This window comes from Equus przewalskii, chromosome 9 (genome assembly GCF_037783145.1).
Source record: "Equus przewalskii isolate Varuska chromosome 9, EquPr2, whole genome shotgun sequence".
NCBI classification, from domain to species: domain Eukaryota; kingdom Metazoa; phylum Chordata; class Mammalia; order Perissodactyla; family Equidae; genus Equus; species Equus przewalskii.
The window spans coordinates 50,221,862-50,241,943 of record NC_091839.1 but is presented as its reverse complement, the minus strand read 5'-3'; the positions used below and the strand labels follow the sequence as shown (position 1 = coordinate 50,241,943).

At 39.0% G+C, this 20,082-nt stretch overlaps 1 protein-coding gene across 8 annotated transcripts in view; it reads left to right on the top strand.

Moving 5' to 3' along the window:
* Positions 1-20,082, top strand: part of USP45 (ubiquitin specific peptidase 45) — a 65,585-nt gene continuing 45,503 nt past the window's right edge. For 3 of the 8 annotated variants that reach the window (XR_011522001.1, XR_011522002.1, XM_070556740.1), the window contains exons 1-5: positions 14-84; positions 3,767-3,876; positions 7,577-7,749; positions 8,931-9,034; positions 12,879-12,979. Coding sequence is in view for 3 of the 8 variants with exons in the window: in XM_070556740.1 (XP_070412841.1) it covers positions 3,777-3,876; positions 7,577-7,749; positions 8,931-9,034; positions 12,879-12,979 (478 nt within the window). In the remaining 5 variants the exon portion in view is untranslated. Of the gene's footprint in view, positions 85-3,766; positions 3,877-7,576; positions 7,750-8,930; positions 9,035-12,878; positions 12,980-20,082 lie in introns of all 8 variants that reach the window. The other 5 variants (XM_008519415.2, XM_070556736.1, XM_070556739.1 and 2 more) reach the window with 5 other exon arrangements.

Genomic DNA, 20,082 nt, shown 5'->3' with positions numbered 1-20,082 from the left:
GCCCATGCCGCCCCGGGACGGCCGCGCAGGCGCAGTCGCTTCTGGTTGTAGACGCGGCGGCCCGGCCCGGCCCGGCCCGGCGGGGTGAGTCGGGGGTTCGCTGCTGGGGTCGCCGCAGAGTCTCCTGCTTCGTTACCGCGAGCCTGGCCCCTTGTGGCGTGACAAACCAGGGAGAGAGGCTCCCTACGCCCCCTCGCCTTCCCGATCCCTGGGGGCGCCGGGCGCTCACCGAGGGCCGCGTGAGCGCGACCGGGGCGGCCCGGTGCCTGATCGGCGGCGGGAGGAGCCGGGGTTGTCGCGGCGGGAAAGGGGACGCCGGGGAGGGGCCCGGGTCCGCCTCATCGTGACCGAGGCGCGGCGGCCCGACACCCTCTGGTGCTGTCTCCTTGCAACTCGTTTTCTCTTCCGAACCTTTGGATGTTTTTGTCAGTGACGGAAGGAAGCGTGTTCTGGCAGCATCGCGTACTTTTAGGTGCTTTGGAGGTCCCAATCCCCATCCACCACTCACTGGCTCCGGGACCTCTGCAAGTCACTTAACCTCTGTGTGTCTCAGTTTCTTCAAGGGTAAAGTGGGGAAAATAATAGTAACCTGTCTCATAAGACGGTTTGAGGATTAAGTGAGTTGGTGTCTTTAAAGTGCTTAGAACCGAGCGTCAGGCACAGCAAAAGTATGTAAGTGCTGTTCATCTTTTTGAGCCCGGCGTTTACAAGGAGAGTTGTGTCCCTCTCCTACCTCCGCCGAAAATAATTCTCAGGAGTCCAAGAGTAGGAGAAAAATACTTTTTCTTTTTTGAGAATATGGGCTTTTGTTTGCATAGTATGTTTAAAAAAAATTAAACATTTCCAAGCAACTTAGTTGCACATCCTGCGTTAGAGAAAAGACATGGTAGAGTAATGCTGAAGTTGAAAATGGAAAAGTTTTGTTTGGGAAACCACGTGAGAAAAATGACCAGAACTTATTTGTGCTGAAAAGGGTTCACATGGGGTCTGAGACTGCTATCCTTAGAAAGGTCAGTTTGCAAGGTTAACCTTTGTTTGGCATCTGGGAACAATATTGTTTATACCAAAGTTACCAGCCGACATCAAAATCCTGGGCCTGGGAGTCTAATGGGCTTCCCTGGGCAGAAAGGTCGCACAGACATTGCTGGATTTTCCTTATTGGGGGAAGAGTGTGCTCTATGTGACCCCTCCTGGGAGGGAGAGAATATAAGGAAGCCTGGGTATGGGTTCCTCCATGGTTTGCCTGTTTCTTTGTCCATTATGGTCAGGCTCTATGTCCATACTACATTGCTGTGATAAACGTTAGCCACGGAGTAGAACTATATGCTGAGTCCTGATGAATCTCCAAATGTAAACTGGTCTTGGAACCCCCTAGACACAATATTGATGATAGAAAGTATTTGAAGCTCTAATAATTGGACTGTTATTTTGTCCTTTTTGGCCTTAAAGGGGAATTGAAAAAGAAAACTGTCCAGATAAGTGATTGCTAGGTGGTGGGTTACTGTCCAAAATGATTCTGTGTGTTTAGACTTACTGCATGTCAGCAGAGTCCCTGGAAATTGACTCCACATTGCTGAGTTAAGTTGGAGTCATTGTTTTTGAAAAAAGGCACAAGTCTTTTACAAATTGCAGGTCAAATACCTGGTTCTTTTTGTTATTCTGCCAGCACTATCTATGTGTTAATGCTCATCTTTATCAAGAATTTCTGTGCAGTCAGGGAGAAAATATCAACAGTTTCTCATGGGCCGTTTTTCCTGGATTCTATTAGTTATGTCTATCTCTTTTCAGAACATCAAGTTAAAATAGTTTGAGGTAATTTTGTAAGTTCGCATGGAAAGATCAGATTTGCCATCTAAGTATGTCTCTTTTCTCTCAATAAAGTAGAAGGCTAGCTTATATTTGGAGGACTGGGAGATGGGGGCGTGGGAGGTTTGGGAGAGCGAAAAAGGTTTCCTGTGGCTGTGTGAGGAGTAGGTCAGCTGACCGGGAGGTAAGAAGATAATGGGGTGTCTTGATCCATTTGAGATTGTGATTATAAATTTAGTGGACCCAATCTGCTCTCTTACGAGACTTTCTCCAGCCTATTTGGAAGTGGATATCCATGGTTAATTCGGTGCATCTTGGATTGGGGTTCTGTTAGAGGCATGATACGGCAGCATTAAGGCTGTGCACACATACTCTCTTCTTTCTGGGTACATGATAAGGTTGCAGTCTTTGTACACCAATCCCCCATGTCTACTCGAAGTTAAATCTGGCCATATGACTTGCTTTGGCTAGTACAAATACGAGCAGACGTGACAGGTGTCACTTCTAAGTGAAGCTTGAAGAACCAGCACTCCATGTGCCACTTCCCCTTCTCCCTGCCCTGCAGTAGTGATCCTGGAAGCACTTGTGGAGATGCAGCCTCTTGTCAGCCTGGGCACTAAAGGAAAACAGGAGTGGCTGATCAAGCAAGTAGGAAGAACTCACAGTTGTGATCAGAGGATAGAATACTTGAATTAGTGATTTTGCAAGGTGGAACTGTAGGGGTAAGTGGGTGAGGAAGTTTGGAGGGAGAAGACAGTGAGAAATAAAATGGTCAAGGAACTCGAGACCTTGTGCATCTCTGTAACCCCGAAGGCCTCAACTGCAGTTTAGTTCATTACCCATGACCCTTGAACTTAAAGAAATGGCCCTTAAGATGGCAAACTCAGAAGCTCCCTTATGTGGAAAATGGTATGACTAAATCAAGATTCAGAATTTATTATTGAATTGAAAGATTCTTCCACCTTGATCAATAAATTATTAGCAAATAAACAAGTAACCATGAAAATTACAGTGTACTTTAGCCATGGAACAGGATGATATTAGATAGGATTTAGGCTAAGCTACTGTACAAGATGGGAAGAAAGGGTAAAGATTAAAAGATACTAAAGTGACGTAACCAATATAAAGTAAAAACCTTGATTGAATCCATCCTGATTCAAAATCAAGTATAGAAGGCACTTTTGGGTCAGCTGAAGAAATTAGAATGTGATGGGATATGAGATGATGTTAGGGAGTTATTGTTACTTTTCTTAGATGTGATTACACAGGAGAATGTCCTTATTCTTAAAAGATACGTGCTCTCTGCAACTTACTTTCAAATAGTTCAGCAAAAACAAACATACCCATATACATGTGTATATAAATGTCTATGTATACATTGTTATTTAGATAGAACAAATATAGCAAAATGTTCTAGATGTGGAATCTAGGTAGTATATAGGTAGTCATTATACGTTCTTTAACCTTTGTGAAAGTTTGAAATTTTTCATAATAAAAAAGTGGGAAAAAACCTGCAAAGAAATGCAATAGCTTAAAAAGATAGAAATTTATTTCTCTTTCAGTAGTGCAGGGCGAGGTCATATAGCACGGGTGGGGTGGCTCTACTGTGCTTGGCACATGGCTTCCATCCCTGGTCCATTGTGACTTTTCGAGATCCTACTATTTCCTAGCTAGGGGAGCACATGAACCAGAAGCAGCACTTACTCCATTAGGCAAACTTTAGTTTTTTCGTTCATCTAGACATCAGATATCTAAGGAGTAGTTGGTAAAAGTCAAATGTAATGTGCCATTTGTATATTAGTTTAATAAAGATTTCTTTGGTTTCAGCTAATGTTCTTCTCTTCTTCCTCCATTGATTTACTAGACCAATTAAAATTGAAGTCATTTCAATGTTAATATGTATTAAAATTTTAATTTTGAGGCTTAAAGTGTATTCATTTTTTTCCCCCAACCTTTTCAGTAAATAACAGATGCGGGTGAAGGAGCCATCCAAAGCTTTACCTGAGAAAGCCAAAAGAAGTAAAAGGCCTACGCTACCTCATGATGAAGACTCTTCAGATGACATTGCTGGTAAATTGTGATGTCTGTCATCCCAACAGCGTTGCAGAAAAGAAATGACAATATATGTTTTTAATTAATAAATCTTATGCTCTTTATTTTTCACCATTTTCTGCATGAACTTGAAAATCAGCTTGTCTAGTTCCAAAAAAATCCTAGTGGTATTTTTAGTGAGACTTTGTTTAGTTTATAAAGTAACTTAGAATTGGCATCCTCGTTGTTCTGTTTCTCATGACCTGTTAAAACCAAGCCTGCCGGCCACTGAGATTGGCAGATGACCCTGGGGAGCTGCCGGCTTCAGGGCTTGCTTTTCTCTTTAGCCTCTTGCCTTCCATTTTGGCCTCTGAGAATTTTCCTTATTTTCTTACCAGTTCAACTCGCCATTTAAAAAGATATTTTCAATATATTATTTCCATTTTTAAGTGTTTTTAACTTGGATATTTTCAGGATAGCTAGATTGCTGTATTGAAGGAAGTGTGAATTATACCTTTAAATATTTGTTCTATTTTGTTATATGGTTTTTTCAGGGATTCTGATTATTCTTATGTTAACTCGCCTTTGCCTGTCTTCCATAGTTATCATTTTTTCTCAAGTCCTCTAAAACTCCTATTTCCTTTTCATTTTGCTTGCTGTTTTCATTTTTATCCTTTACTGTCTTTTCAGCAGTGTCTGTTTCACCTTACGCTCTTTTTGCTTTGCCTTCATTTTTGTGGTTTTATTATTTTTTTCTTCCACTTCTTTGCTGGACTCTGCCGGTCACCTCCTACTGTTTTGCCACTTAATGCTTCTGTTTTGTGCTTTTATTTCATGGCAGTGACTGCTGTGCCATTTGTTTTTCCTTTTCCCTCCTTCCTTTTGCTTATATTAACAGCATAGAATTTGCGACTTTGATTACTCCTTCTTTTTTTTTTTTTTAAAGATTTTATTGTTTCCTTTTTCTCCCCAAAGCCCCCTGGTACATAGTTGTATATTTTTTGTTGTGGGTCCTTCTAGTTGTGGCATGTGGGATGCTGCCTCAGCGTAGTTTGCTGAGCAGTGCCATGTCCACACCCAGGATTCGAACCAACGAAACACTGGGCCGCCTGCAGCGGAGCGCGCAAACTTAACCACTCGGCCACCAGGCCAGCCCCTGATTACTCCTTCTTTGATGTCGGGTTGCTTTTCTTGGGCCAGTTAGTTGTAGAATATTTGTGGAAGCAGGAGGACCAGAGCACTCTTGAGCCCTAAGTGGAGTTTTGAGTTTGAGCTCATTTAGCCCTTACTTATTTCCAACCAACAGGATTATACAGCTCTGGGGTTTTTCAGAATCCAAAGTCTCTCTTCTCAAGTGTGACAGAGACGAGACTGTTTCCTGCAAACATGGCTTGCTTTTTTGTTTCTCCCTCAGTGAATGAGAAATTCCCTTCTTTTACTTCTTCTCAAAACAAAATTGGATGGAGGGGAGCTCCTGCCGCTGTAGCCGATTGAGCACAGAGACTTAGGTTTTGTTCCATGACTGCGAAGCACATGTTGTTCCCTGTGGCATCTATAGCTGCATGTTCTCTCTGTCTCCTTCTGTGGGCTCCCCTGTTTGATCTCCGCTGCTTTGAGGTGGGAGCCCTTCCACTTCGTTTGTGACTTGGGGCTTTAGCTGTTTCCTGGTTTCTCTGAAAATGAACTTTGTATTTTTGTTTCCTGTTCTTGTTGCTCTTAGATAATTTCTGGGAGGAGAAAAGGGGAAGTGTTGATTTTATGTCCCTATTTGTAAACTTTAAGACCTCCTTGTAAATTTTTTGTTAGTATTTAAATGGAAAACATGGAGATTTTTATTGTTTTTGATTTGTTAATGTGAAGCAACTATGGACTTTAGTACATTTTTATACTTTTCTTCAGGACTCTCTACAGGATGTATTTGTCAGATGAAATTTAGACAGTTACATGCTTAAACAAGTTCCAGAAAACTGCCAAAATTTACTTATTAACACAGAAGGAAATTGTTTTACATTCCTCCCCCCCCCAAAAAAAACATCGTGAATACTGCTTAAACTCTGGTTAGCTCTTGTAGGTAAACTTCAAACTTTTAATTTACTTATACTTATAAAAAGTCTACGTGGTTGAGACATTTAAAAGCTAGTAGATTTCATTTAGGGGCTTGGGACCTTTTTATCTTGAGTTCACTTATCTCTGAATTTATTAACAGTTTCAGTTTTATAAGTCTGAATTATAGAATCAGAGAATGGTTAAGTTGTACCCTGGCCAGATCCTACCCCAGAAACGGTAGAAGGTGTGTGGAATGATTTTCCCCTCAGAATTTTAAAATATAAAAACTCCAACAAAGCAGTGACATTTGGTAAGCCATTTCTCGGTCCTGTACCTGCGTAGTCATTTATCAGTCTTCCCCTGAACAGCTCTTTCTTTAATGGCTTGCATCCTTGCTTTTCAAATGTAGGACTTCAGAATGAGTCCTTTTATGACTATTCTTTTAACTTATTCATGGTGTAAAATTAGAAGTTTTAATCTTCCATCAGACTTACATATTATTTTTGTTGAAATTATATTTTACTATAAATAACTTGTCAGAATCATAGTCTTAGTCTTCAGGATGAAATGAAACTAATGCTTAGCCTCTCCCTAGTTAACTAGTAGGTGAAAAGGAGTGCTTTGCATTCGGAAAGGGAGGTGGAGAAGGTTGAAATGTAAACACTCCTGTTTCCCTCTTCAGGTTACTCAGTCTCTTTGTCGTTTGATTTTGGCAGGTAGTTACAGGTTTGGTGTTTGGGATATTTGAGGTGGAGAAATTGAAGTGTTCAGGTATTTGGGAGAAATGGAAGTGTCATTGTGCCCTCGGAAGAAGAATATGGTTATTTGAAGAATCAAAAACAATTTGCTCATTTTGGCCATTTGTCTCCACACAATGGGAATCTGTTATAAAAAATAATTAAAGACCATGCAAAATGGTTGGTATTTGGAAATATTCATTAAGGAGAGTTCTGAGAATTCTTGTTCCTGTAAATTATGCTATTTTTTGTTCTTCTCTCTCCTTCCTCCCGACAATGATGAAAACAGCATCATAGCAGAGCCAGTCGATGTGAAAAGATTTTACGTGTGTATCTTAATGGAAATACATTCAAAATGCTTGACACATAGGAGTAGCTGCTCAGTAAATAATATCCTTTATTTTATTTACTAAATTTTTTATTTTTGAACTAATTTTAGATTCACAGGAAAGTACAAATTATATACAAGGAGGTCTCATTCACCCTTCACCCAACCTCTCCTGATTTAACGTCTTGTATTTCTGTAGTACAATATCAAACCCAAGAAACTGACATTAGAACCATCCTTAGAGCTCATTCAGATTTCACCAGAAATACGTGCACTCGTGTGTGTGTAGCTCTGTGCAGTTTTGTTACATGTGAGCTTTCTATAACCACCACAGTCAGGGTACTTGACTGTACATCACCGTCTGAGTGCTACCCGTTTATAGCCACACCCCCTGCTCCCCATCCATAGCCCCTGGCAACCACTAATTTGTTCTCCACCTCCATAACTGTGTTATTTCACAAATGTTTTATAAATGGAATCGTGCAGTATGTATCCTTTTGAGTTTTGATTTTTGAATGTCTGTGCTTTTTAGTTACAGCATTTTAATGTTATTGTTGACTTTTGCTTACTGATGGTAGCACTTTGGTTTAGCAAAGAAAATGTTCAAATGTTGTTTTGTCTTATTCAGTAGGTTTCACTTGCCAACATGTAAATCTTGCTGTCAGCGTGAATCATGTGAAAAGAGCAATAGCTGAGAATCTGTGGTCAGTTTGCTCAGAATGTTTAAAAGAAAGAAGATTCTATGATGGACAGCCAGTGCTTCTTACTGATGTCTGGTTGTGCCTCAAGTGTGGTTTTCAGGTGAGAAAAGTGTTTTTTTATGTGTGAGTCTGTCTTGAATATTTTCCTTAAATGCCTACTGTGAGTTGGACTATGGGTAATGCTTAGAACTCAAGATAAATTTATTTCATGTTTAGACAGAGCTCTCCAAGCCTGAGATTAGAAATGTTTAAAGTAAAGTAAAAGGTGTGTTATGTTCAGAAAGTAACCATGACTGGTTTATAAATACTTTGAAAGGGACTCCAGCCTATTTACAGTAGTTCTCATATCTGGACCTGCCTTTACCGATTTGTGTTTACTTAGGAAATGGATCCTAGTTTTTTTCATCTTTTTAGATTCATTTCTCTCTCTCTGAAAAAGGATTCTTCTTCTTCTTTTATTTTTGCAAAATAATTTCTCTGAACAGCTTAGAAGCTATTGATACCTATAATAAAGGAATTTTTAAATAAAATCAAAAGTATACACATTTTTTTAAAATAAGAGGAACCTTTATTGTCGTGTGTAGAAAGTCCGGAAGTCGGGCCACTTCAGAATTAATTAATTCAATGGAAACAACATTAAAAACTGAGGTTTCTTCCATTTTTCTGCTGTGCCATCCTCAATGTCATGATTTCAGGATGGCCAAAGATGTTTCATGCATTATGTATCACACAGCAGTCCCCAAAGTTCAGAAAGAGGACAAAAAGTACATCCCTCCCCTGTGTTCTTTTTTAAAATGTGTAAAACTTTCCCAGAAACATCCATTAGACTACCCCTCACGTCACGTGGACTGGAATTGCATCTCATGTCTTTCCTCATGTGGAGAGGGAAATTACTGTGGCTGGGCTGAGTCTCGCCAGTTCTCGTGGGTTGGGTGGAGGTGTGTACAGTATAGGAAATGTGTGGATGGGGGAGGGGCAGTGCCGGCCAGGAGGATGCTCAGTGTCCTGCCATGCTCCCGACAGACCTTGTGTGCATTTTTAAATGAGAGGGAGATGAACTTGGCTCATGATTGTTTTAGGTAAACACTGTATAACAAAAACCAAGTTAGCTTCTTTTTCAAGAAATTGAATTCACTGAGAATCTATATTTCTTTCTGAAACTTTTCCCTCCTACTTGAAATGAAAAACAAAACTTTTTCAGTGTAAGTTTGAGTTACGATTTAAATAATATGAAACAAACTTATACGTAAGTCATACAAATAACATTCTGCTCATCTCTAGGGATGTGGTCAAAGCTCAGAAAGCCAGCATTCATTGAAGCACTTCAAGAGTCAGAGAACGGAGCTTCATTGTATTATAATTAATCTGAGCACATGGACTATATGGTAAGTTAGATTTTGTTAGGACTGGTGTCCGCAACAAAAAAATCTCTTTTTCTTCGAGCTTTACAAGGTAAAATATTTAAAGATGTTATACCAGCCTACGATTTTTAGCCTGAACACAACCTATGGGATAATTTAAGAAAATTAACGTTACACTTGAATATATAATTTAAATAAAAATTCAGTCATCCCTCTACTTTTCTTTAATATTTTCTTTGTACAATAAAGAAAAATTCTCGCTAGTTGATTTTTCATGATGAACTTGCTAATACAGAATCCCAGAGTTCTGGAGGAGGAGGGAGCTTCAAGCAGTCAACTGGTTTGGTGATTGTCTGCAGGGGAGGGGGAAAGCCTGGGCGTATGTAGTTTGTAGAAACTTCTCAGGTAATTCGGCTTCACCCTGGGCGGGAACCAGGTCCAGTTCCCTCATTTTATGTATAAGGACACTGAGTATCCTTTACCTTTTTGTGGTTACAAAGTAGAAATCCAGGCACTAAAGCAAGTCTTTGATTCCCTAGTGTCTTGCCAGTATACCAGACTGCTTCAGTTGTGGAAGTGGACATTGTATCGAAAAGCTTTCCTTCTGTAATTTACAACAAAAATTTTCTAACTGGAATCTACAGACTCGTAGGGTTCCTTGAAGGAATTTTCAGGGGCTTTCAAGTTTTTTTAAAGACAAATATTTTAACTTTGTGTTTTCATTTCAGGGGTCTAAAATTGATGTAAGGATATTTTGGTTTATATCCTCATCTTATGATTTAGTTCAGCCACAGGGTTGGGTGCTTGCTGCATTTGTGTTTTTGTTGTTGTTGGCCCCAAGTAATAGTACTGGGGAGAATGAGGACAGAACAGAGGGGATTTAATAGGTAAGTGATGCATTGAAGCCAAGGGAGAGCGTATGATGCCATAGTGTGGCAGCTCAATGAACATTTCTCTGTAGTCTGAAGAGAGCACTGATCTCAAACTATGGGGAGCATCAGAATCACCAGGAGGGCTTGTTAAAATAGATTGCTGGATCCCAGGCCTAGAGATTCTGATGTAGTAGTTCTGGGGTTAAGCCTAGGAATTTGCATTTCTAACAAGTTCCCAGGTGTTGCCAATGCTGCTGGTCTAGGGACCACAGTTTGAGGACTACTGAAATAGAAAAGGTGGTGGGAGCATTGAGTGTTACCTGGTAGGACAGGCTCATCTCCAGTGAATGTGTGTTGGAACTTCTGTGTAGCTCTTAGGACCATAACTGTGATATGAATCATGATTGAACTTCAGCAAAAAAGCCTTAGCTAGCATCATAAATTAGTCTTGTTAGTTTTAACTTAATTGATTTTGTAATTTTGTTTTTATATTTAATTGTATAATTTTTCTTTCATAGTTATATAGTTACAAAGATGAATTTATTGAGTTTTGTAGTAGATGTATTAGATTTATATTACAATGAAAATAAGTTACATTTGGAGGTCTGTAGAATTACTTTCCTCTTAAAAGGAAGAAATTCAAGTTTGTCATATGCATTTATAGAAATTTAAAGGTTGTGGCTATTTTCTTCTTCCCATCCAATTCTTAAACCTTAAAAAGTTTAACAATTTCAGTAGAAAACTTCAGTGGTTTGGATTAAAGAGAAGGCCAGCCCAAACTAAAGAAAAACGTGAAAAACCTAAAAAAGAAAGACGTATTGTAGATTTGATAATGTAATCATCGCTGACGAAGTGTTGCTAGATGGTGGATTTAATCCTGCTTTAACAGATGAGTATGCACAGTGGTTTCTTCTGACTTCACGTCAGATTCTCACAGGTGGAATTTGAAAAACCCACAGGTGCCAGTGGTCCCCTAGTAGGTCAGGGTTCTGTAGCTTTAATTTCCATAGGTGAGTCTTATGCCTAACTAGTTCGGACACTAACTGCGAAGAGGCACTGATTTAACACTTAAAGTTAACATATACATGAGTGCTTTTAAAGTTCTCAAAAGTTTGTTGAAAGAAGGTTAAACATTTCCCCTGTACTCGTAATACATTACTGATTTGTGAGCCCTCCTGTGTGTCAGTTTCTCATCTGTAAAAGGAACTATACTTCTCTAAAGCTGTTTATTTTTTAAATGATAATACTTTTTTGATTATTGTGAGGAATTAAACGAGAACATGCATGTAAAGCCCTTAGAACAGTGCCTAGCATGTAGTAAATGCTCAATGAAATTTTTTGGCTTTTTCCTAATGGAAACAAGTAGAATTAAGTTATCTTGAACTGTCCTCTTTTCTCCATATTCATTGCCATCATGAGGCTTTTATTTTTGTTTTCTTTTTGTACTCTTAAAGTTGTACAGTATATTTTATAACAAGTAAAAATTAAATTGCAATGTCAGTAAAAATTTCTTGGCATTTCAGTATTTTGCAAATGAGCAATTGTATTTTTATTATTTTTGGTGATAGTTACATCAGTAAATATTGAGCATCTATTATAATGTAAGTCTGGTAACTGTAAATTGTTTAAATTCCATCATGGTCTATTGGAAAAGATGTTTGGGGAGTGTTTTCTTGGACTCGTTTCTTTCACAGATTTATCTATGTATCTGTGTATTTCTGTGTGCAAGTGGTAGAGTGGGCACTCAGTAAATATTTGACTGAATTTTGAGTGCTATTTAGAAAAGGAACCCAAACCTACTTTACAGCCATTGATCCCAGGACTACTAATAGTTATAAGTAAGAAGATTGTGAATATAGAAGGTAGTATTGTTGTAACGCATACATTTATAGAACACAGTCAAACACACATTCTTATTGGATCATTGGATCTCATGAAGATAAAGGAAACAGATAATGATAATATATACAAGAAACCTTTACTAATACTGTATTCACTAATGAGTAAAATTAGTGGAGAGTAGTTTTCTGAAAAAGATGCGCTTTTGAAAATCCTAACACTCTCTTCCCAAATAAGCCCCAAGCAAAATAAACAGTATCTCGTCCAGTCTTCCCCCTCTCTATGATTGGAATCCCCATCGCTTAAGTATTCAAGCCAGAAGCCCGGCAGTTATTTTCTTCCCCTTTTTATCTTATTTTAGTTTTTAACCTTTTAGCAAAAGTAGACAAAATGGTATGGTGAATTCCTCTGTCCCCATCACCCAGCTTTAAACATCACCGACTCACAGCAAGTCTCGTTTCATCTAGACCAGGATTTCTCAAACTCAGCTTTCTGGTCATTTGGGCCGACAATTCTTTGTTGTGAGGGCACTGTCCTTTTCATTGTGGGATGTTTAGAAGCATTCCTGGCCTCTACCCACTGGAGGCCATTGGCAGCTTCCTCAGTTGTGACAACCAAAAATGTCTCCAAACATTGCCAAATGTCCCTCCTGGGGGGCAAAACTGCTCCTGTTTGAGAATCACTGACACACGCATGTGCTTCTCCCTTCCCATGGCAGGTTTTTTTTGACACTTTCCTCTCCCTTATCTTTTCTATCTAATTCATTACTATTTCTACCTGGAAATATATAAAATTGTTCATTTCTCTCCAAATCCACTCCTGCCCTGGTCTGCTTCTATTTCTGATGCCCTCCAATCTGACACTAGTCAGAGTGATGTTTTTAAAACGTAAATTGGGTGATTTCATTACCCTTCTTAAAAACCCCTCGTGGCATTCCATTACACTTAGGGTAAACTACAAAACTTTAATTTGAACGATAAAGCTCTGTATGAACTGTCCCCAGCTTATTTCTCTAGACTTACCTGGTGCCTCACCCTGTGTATCCCCCTTGCCCCATAACTTAAAGACAGAGTGGATAAATACCAACCTTATTACCTGATGTGCAAAATATTGAAGATACTTTCCTAATATTTGCCTAAATTTTATATTTTTTTCAGGTGTTATGAGTGTGATGAAAAATTATCAACGCATTGTAATAAGAAGGTTTTGGCTCAGATAGTTGATTTCCTCCAGAAACATATTTCTAAAACACAAACAAGTAAGTAAAGCAGCTGCTAAAGAAATTTGTATTAAAGAACAATATTTTATATTTCATATAAAGAATTCATGAATTCATAAAGAGTATCTTATATTTTACTGTGACCGCTCAGGACGAGTGCCATGCATTCTTAGGTAGCAATCTTGTGATGTTATCCTGAGTGGTATTTACATAACCAGTAATGAGAAGCTGGAGAGGGTAGTGACTAGACTGTGGGGTTTGGAGTCAAACAGTGCTGAGTTTGAATTTAGGTTCCACCTAAATTACTTACTCTTCATGTGGCTTTTTACTCCTTAGCTTCCTTACTTAAAAACTTAGGATGCTAATTCTATCGTATGGGATTGTTGTGAGGCTTAGAAATGTTTTCTAAAGATTTATAATTTATAAATAGCCTATGTAAAAATACTTGCATGGTGCTGGACACATATTTATGAAATGATATCTATTGCTTGTTACGTAGTTGTACCACAGTTCGGACACTAACTCCCTTGCCTTAGGCTAAGCTTGCAGATTAGGCTCAGTCCCACACGAGATTGCCCTCACTTCAGGGGTGCTCAGGCCTCCCGCATTTCTGACCAACTGGCTGCTGTGTACTCAGGGGTTCCCACTACCCTCCCTACATTCAATAATTTGTTAGAATGACTCACAGAACTCAGGAAAGTGCTATACTTAGAATTACAGTTTTATTACAGCAGAAAAAAAGATGCAAATCAGGACCAGCTAAAAGAAGAGTCACATAGGGCAAGATTTGGGAGGGTCCCAACCATGAAGCTGCTGTGTCTTCTTCCTGTGGAGTCAGGACGCAGCACCTTCCAGCACAGTGATGTGTGACAACACACACAGAGTGTTGTTAAATAGGCCAGCTCACTGGAGCTTTGATGGCCAGAGTTGTTTTGGGGTTTCGTTGCGTTGACATGACTGACTGAATCATTGGCCACACGTTTAACTCAGTCTCCAGCACCCTAACCCTCTAATCACACCGTTGATCTTTCGGGCTCAGCTAGCTCCCATCCTGAGTCATCTCATTAGCATAAACTGTCTAGGGGCCCACGATGAATAAAAAAGACACTTTGTTGTCTTTATTAACATAAACTATCAAGTGTGGTCTGAGGGGCCCACTGTGAATTAAAAAAAACACTCCTGTCACTCTGGAGATCCAAGGATTTAGAGGGTACTTCTCAGGAACTTGAGACAAAGGGCAGCCAAATCCTTTATTATGCAATAGTAATGTATTATATGTTATATACTTTTGTTAATTGTGTGTATTTTATGTTCTATGCTTTTTTTAATTAACATATAAGCAATATGTAATACATGTTAATATAAATTAAGAGTATACTAGGGAAGCAGTTTCTTCATTCAGAAATATTAAGTGCCTGCCACGTGCCAGGTTTCACACTTTATTCTATATGTAGCGGTAAGACAAAAACAGTTTTATCTTGCCCCCTTGGGGTTTAGAGATTAATGGGAGAGACAGACAAAAAATAAGCAAATATATAAGAACTCTGATAAGTGTTACAAAGAAAAAGAGCAGATTGCAGTGGTAGGTGGTAATCTAGTGGTGGCAGTGATAAGAAAGGCCAGTATGGCTGGAGTGTGGTTTGCTGGGAGGGAGTAGAATGAGATGAAGTCAAGAGGTAGGTGGGCAGATCACAAAGGACACTGTAAGGAATTCCATGGTAAGGAATTTTTATTTTACTTGAAGTTAATGGAAGCTATTAAAGTGTTTTAAGCAGGGGAGTAACAGTCATTTCATCTTTTTTTAATAGAGATTACTCTGATTGCTATATGGAGAATGACTCTTGGGGGTTAAGAGTGGAGGCGGGGAGGTCATTAAGAAGGTTAAAGGAGGTTATTGTGTTAGGGCAGGTGCGAGACTAGTAGAGGCACTGGTGGAAAGTGGGTGGATTAGATGTAATGAGTGAAGGAGAGTGGGAGGAATCAAATACAAACCTCAGGATTTTGATTAAGTAGGTGAATGGACATGATAATTTTGAAATGCCTGTGAAGCAGAATTGAACTGCTTAATCGGTGACCTGAGAAACTGAAAAATTACATAAAAATGTGGTTGTCAGTTGTGTTTTGTTTTTTTTTTGAGGAAGATTAGCCCTGAGCTAACATCTGTACCCATCTTCCTCTATTTTATGTGAGATGCCTGCCACAGCATGGCTTGAAAGCCGTGCTAGGTCTGCGCCCAGGATCTGAACCTGTGAACCCTGGGCTGCCAAAGTGGAGCACGTGAACTTAACCGCCAGGCCACCGGGCTGGCCCCAGTCAGTTGTATTGTCCATAGCCCAATATACCATTGTTTTTGTTACCTGTTGCTCTGAGGCAGTAATAGTGAAGAAATTGGAGGAGGAACTAGAAGAGGTAAACTCAGGTTCCTGGACAGCAGAAGAAATGATTAATTTCATCACTCATTCATTTATTTATTCAACAAATATTGAAATCTTACTCTGTCGCAAGCATAATAGTCACAGCTCCAGTTCTTCTCAAATGAACCAGGACAATATGGTGGTAATAGACATTAATACTTCAGGAACAGATGTTGTTCTTAATGCTGTCTCCTGAGAATTGTACATTAAATTTGTTTTGTTGGCCGTAATAAGAATATTCATAGGGAAAATGCCAAGGGTGGCAAAAGTACAATTGTAGAAATTATTTTCTCTGGAATTTTTGCCTTAGAGGTTTCTTGAGGTTAAGAACAAAGCCAGTCTACCTCCATTCAGTGTTACATATTTCTTGAGTATTTGTCATCACGAAGGATGTAAGGTAGGGCACATGGGATGGTGTGGTAGAAAGAGCATGGATTTGAGGCAGGGGGGTCTGGCATTCGAATCTGACTCCTTCCATCACCAGCTCTGTGACCTGGGGCCAATTAGGGTTTGTCTGGGCCTCATTTTCCCCAGCACTTTCTCCCTCTTTCCATGGTGCTTCAGGCAGTAGAGATTGATAAGACAGTTCCTGCCCTAAAGAAGTTTAATATCTTAAAGAGGGTGTGAGATGAAAAAGTAATGATAAGGAAAGCGGAATAGAATTTGTAGTTTGGGCGATGTTCACACCAAGGCCTTCAGCTATTCAAAGAGGGATGTAATGTTCAGTTGAAAGGAACCCAGAAGGAATCATGGCTGAGCTTTCCAGCCGACCCTTGAAGGGTGAGCTTTGGATGGGCAGAGGTGAGAGAGGAAATCGGTTCAGGTGGTGGGAGGCACCAGTGTGAGCTTTAATTGTGTTTATGGAACCATGGGTAGCACCTGGAATCATGGGAAACAGGTTCCTGAGGGAGTTTGAGGCTATGTAGAGCCTTTTTAGGGAGAGACGGTTCCGAGGTCAAGGCTTCCAGAAGTTCTAGGGCAAAATGTCATCATCTTTGTGTTCCAGGCTACAGGATCTCTCAGGCAAGTTTGATTTAAAATAAGATCCCTTGGCATTCTAGACGTACGTTTTTTGGGAAAGTAATCTGCCATGTTCCTTCTTGTATTAGGCTGTAGTATGTTTTTATAAAATAGTTTAAAAATCAAATATGAAAGTTGCTATTGAGGTTTGTAAGAATGCTTGATATGATTATGCAGCTATTTTAAATGATAATTGTGAAGACTGTAGAAATGTAAAAACAAGGGCTGGCCCGGTGGCACAGCAGTTAAGTGCGCGTGTCCGCTTTGGTGGCCCGGGGTTCACTGGTTTGGATCCCGAGTGCGGACATGGTACCGCTTGACAAGACATGCTGTGGTAGGCATCCCACATATAAAGTAGAGGAAGATGGGCACGGATGTTAGCTCAGGACCAGTCTTCCTCAGCAAAAAGAGGAGGATTGGCAGCAGATGTTAGCTCAGGGCTAATCTTCCTCAAAAAAAAAAAGTAAAAACGTATGTATGTATATGGTAATTCAAAAATAATATGAAACCGTATATATTGTGCTTTGGTGGGAAGATAAGAATGATTTAAAATATATATTAATAATTAATAATAATATATTTTACATTAAGTAAAAATAACTCCACTGAGAGGAAAGCTTGTATCTGTACTTTAAATATGTTTTTAAGTTGTGCAGTGGGTGAGCTAATGTCATATCTAATACATCTAGTTCAGTTCTCTGCATAGAATCTGGGCTGCTGCCCCATCCATTCTACAAACAAGTAGTTCCGTGAATCTCAGCTTTTGGTCTCAGTAGCCCTTTAGGTTAGGTAGGTTGGGTAGGCTATAGCTATCGATATTTATCATATTAGAAATTAAAACTAGACAGATTAAAATATTTATTAACTCACTGAAAAAGAGCAATAATTCCATGGCATGTTAACATAAATAACCTATTTTTAGGAAAGATAGCAAAACAACACAAACTTAAGTGACGTTGTTTTACATTTTCACAAATCTCTGTAATGTCTGCTTAATAGAAACAGCTGGATTCTCATCTCTACTTCTGCATTCAATCTGTTGTGGTACCACATGGCGTGTAACTTCTGGAAAACTGCGTTGTATAATTGAGAATGAAGTAAAAAATACAAATAACGTCTTTGGCTTATTATAAAATACTTTTGACCTTCAGGACCCCTGAAAGGAGGAGGGGGTCTTCAGATCCACTTTCAGAACTGCTGAGCCATCCATTTCTGTCTATTTTCTATTTTCAGCCTTACTTGCCCTAAGGCTCAGCTCAAGTCCTACTTCAAGGACACTTTCCCAGTCCTTTGTCTTATCTCTTTCTTCTATGCAGCCTACTTTAGAATTTAATAACACACGGCTTTGTGGTGTTTAGCTTTAGGATCTATATGAGTCTTATTTATAAAACTGTACCTTCCTTGAGGATTGTACCCTGGTTTATATTCTGTTTGATTCTCGTGTGGTCAGGCAGTAAATAATTGCTGAATTGAACTGAAATAGCATGTGACCAGTTTGTACTGAAAAAGTAGACAAGTTTTGCATTTTCACCAAAAAATCCTGAATATTAATGTCAAAATTATTTATTCATTCAGTTTCTAATATATTTGAGTTTCTGCTTTGTGCCATATGATGTGCTAGATATTGGAGATAGAGTAGTGAATGAGACAGGTCTGTTCCTCAGTGCCTGCTATTATTGATGTTTTGGTCCTGTGAGGGATATTGACAAGTCACACTTAATTATAATTGCTTGTTTAAATAGTGCTGTGATGGAGCAAGTACAGGGGTCTATGAGAACACTTTGGAGCAGTGTCTAACCCACCCTGGAGGAGCCAGGACGTTTTATTTATCCTGGAGGAGAAGACATTTAGAGCTGAAGGATATCTAGAAATTAGCTAGGCAAAGAAGGAAGGGGCATGTGTTCCAGGCGGAGGAAATAGCTCATGGACGAGGGAGCTTGGTAAGTTCTGGGAGTTTTATAGGGCTGCAAGGTTGAGTTTTCTGATGTTGAGGGGATGGTGAGAGGTGGGACTCTAGAGGTAAGTAAGAACAGGTATTGAAGGGCCTTGTGAGATGAGAGTCTATCCTACAGGCAGTGAGGAACCACTAATAGATTTGAAGCAGAGAAGTGGGTGATCAGTTTTGTATTTTTGGAAAAATCACTTGACTGTAGTACAGAGTTAGATAGGAATGTCTTTGTGTGATAACTGCCCATTCGTGTGGCATTATCAGTTTGTTACATGACCGAATAAAGATTTCTAAGGCATGTGGCATTTCTAACTCTAACGAGGAGTTAGTGGAGTTTTGAGAATAAACAGGGGAAGCATTTATTATTTGGTTCCAAGGTAGAGGAGTAGAGGAGCAGCAAGTTTTTCCTTTTTACTCACTCTTTAAAGATTAAACTTCTTTTCAGCTGTGGAAATGGGCAAATTACATTACTACTACATGACTGGTTTAGGTAATTGCATTAAACAGTTGAGGGGACCCCAGTGCAGGTTCCCAGAAGAATGCTTACAGCTGTGTAGATTTCACATCTGATGCTAGGATTTGCTTTAAAAAAAAAAACAACCCTCCACATCCTCCCCCTCAGACGCATACCAGAAAACTAAAAACAACAAACAAAATCCCTGTATAATGAAAAGGTCATCTATAACACAAGATTGATAAAGAGCCAGAAAACTTTCTTATGAGACCCACCCAGAAATATGTAATATTAAAAAGTAGGCCAGTGTTCTCTGAAAGGCTTGTCACTCTGATAGTCCTGTAAATGTCGTGTAAGTATTCTATAAACACTTATAGAATACAGGAATTCCTGGTGAAATAATATCATTGAATATTGGTTTGCTTTTTGTGAACTAGATTGATGATTGACAAAACCACATTCTTTTCTAAATCAATAAATTTGTCCCATAATTTTAATAGTGGTGGGGTGCCATTTTCAAGGAGCTTAAAGAGAGCATAAAACATTATATTCTGTTAAATCCATTCTTGGTGTAAAAAGACATGAGTTATGTTGGTTCTTTTAGTTTTGTTAAGTCTAAGTTTGCTGTATCTTTTTTTGAAATAAAGTAAATGGTACTTGGGATCTGAGGATAAATAATATTGTGCCCCTTTACAGTAACAGTTTGAATGTAATGTAATACTTTAACTTTTTTTTAGAGTAATACATTGTTCTGTTATAAAGTGACAGTTGTATCCCTAAGACATTTGCATTTTCAAAAATAGGTACTAGAAATAGTTATTTTCATGTACAAATGTGTTTAGGGACAAAAATATGTTGGACATTTTGAAAACAACTTACTGTTACCTATAGAGATTTAAATCCCAAGTTCCTTATGCGAACTACAGAACATAGAAAATTATTTGAGTGACTATTTTGTCAGTTCTCCCGAAGATGGCACTAACTAGTACCTTTCCAGAAGCATAGGGAGAAGTTAATTGCATACAATGGGTGAGTAGGCGATTAGGTCTTAATTCTTTTGAAAATCCTATGAGAAGGGCTCTTATAAACTATTTTAAAGCTACAAATTCATACACCAAAGACTTCTAGCAGTTGGTTACATCCAGCTTTTGCTTAAGAGTAGTGGCCTTTTCTTTCATATCACCACTAGCATTTCATTAGTGTCTTAAATTATCACACTTATTAACCTTATCCTCCATTATTATACAGACAGAGAGTAGATCATAATAGTTGTGTGTGGATTCTGAAGCCAAACTGCCTGGCTTTG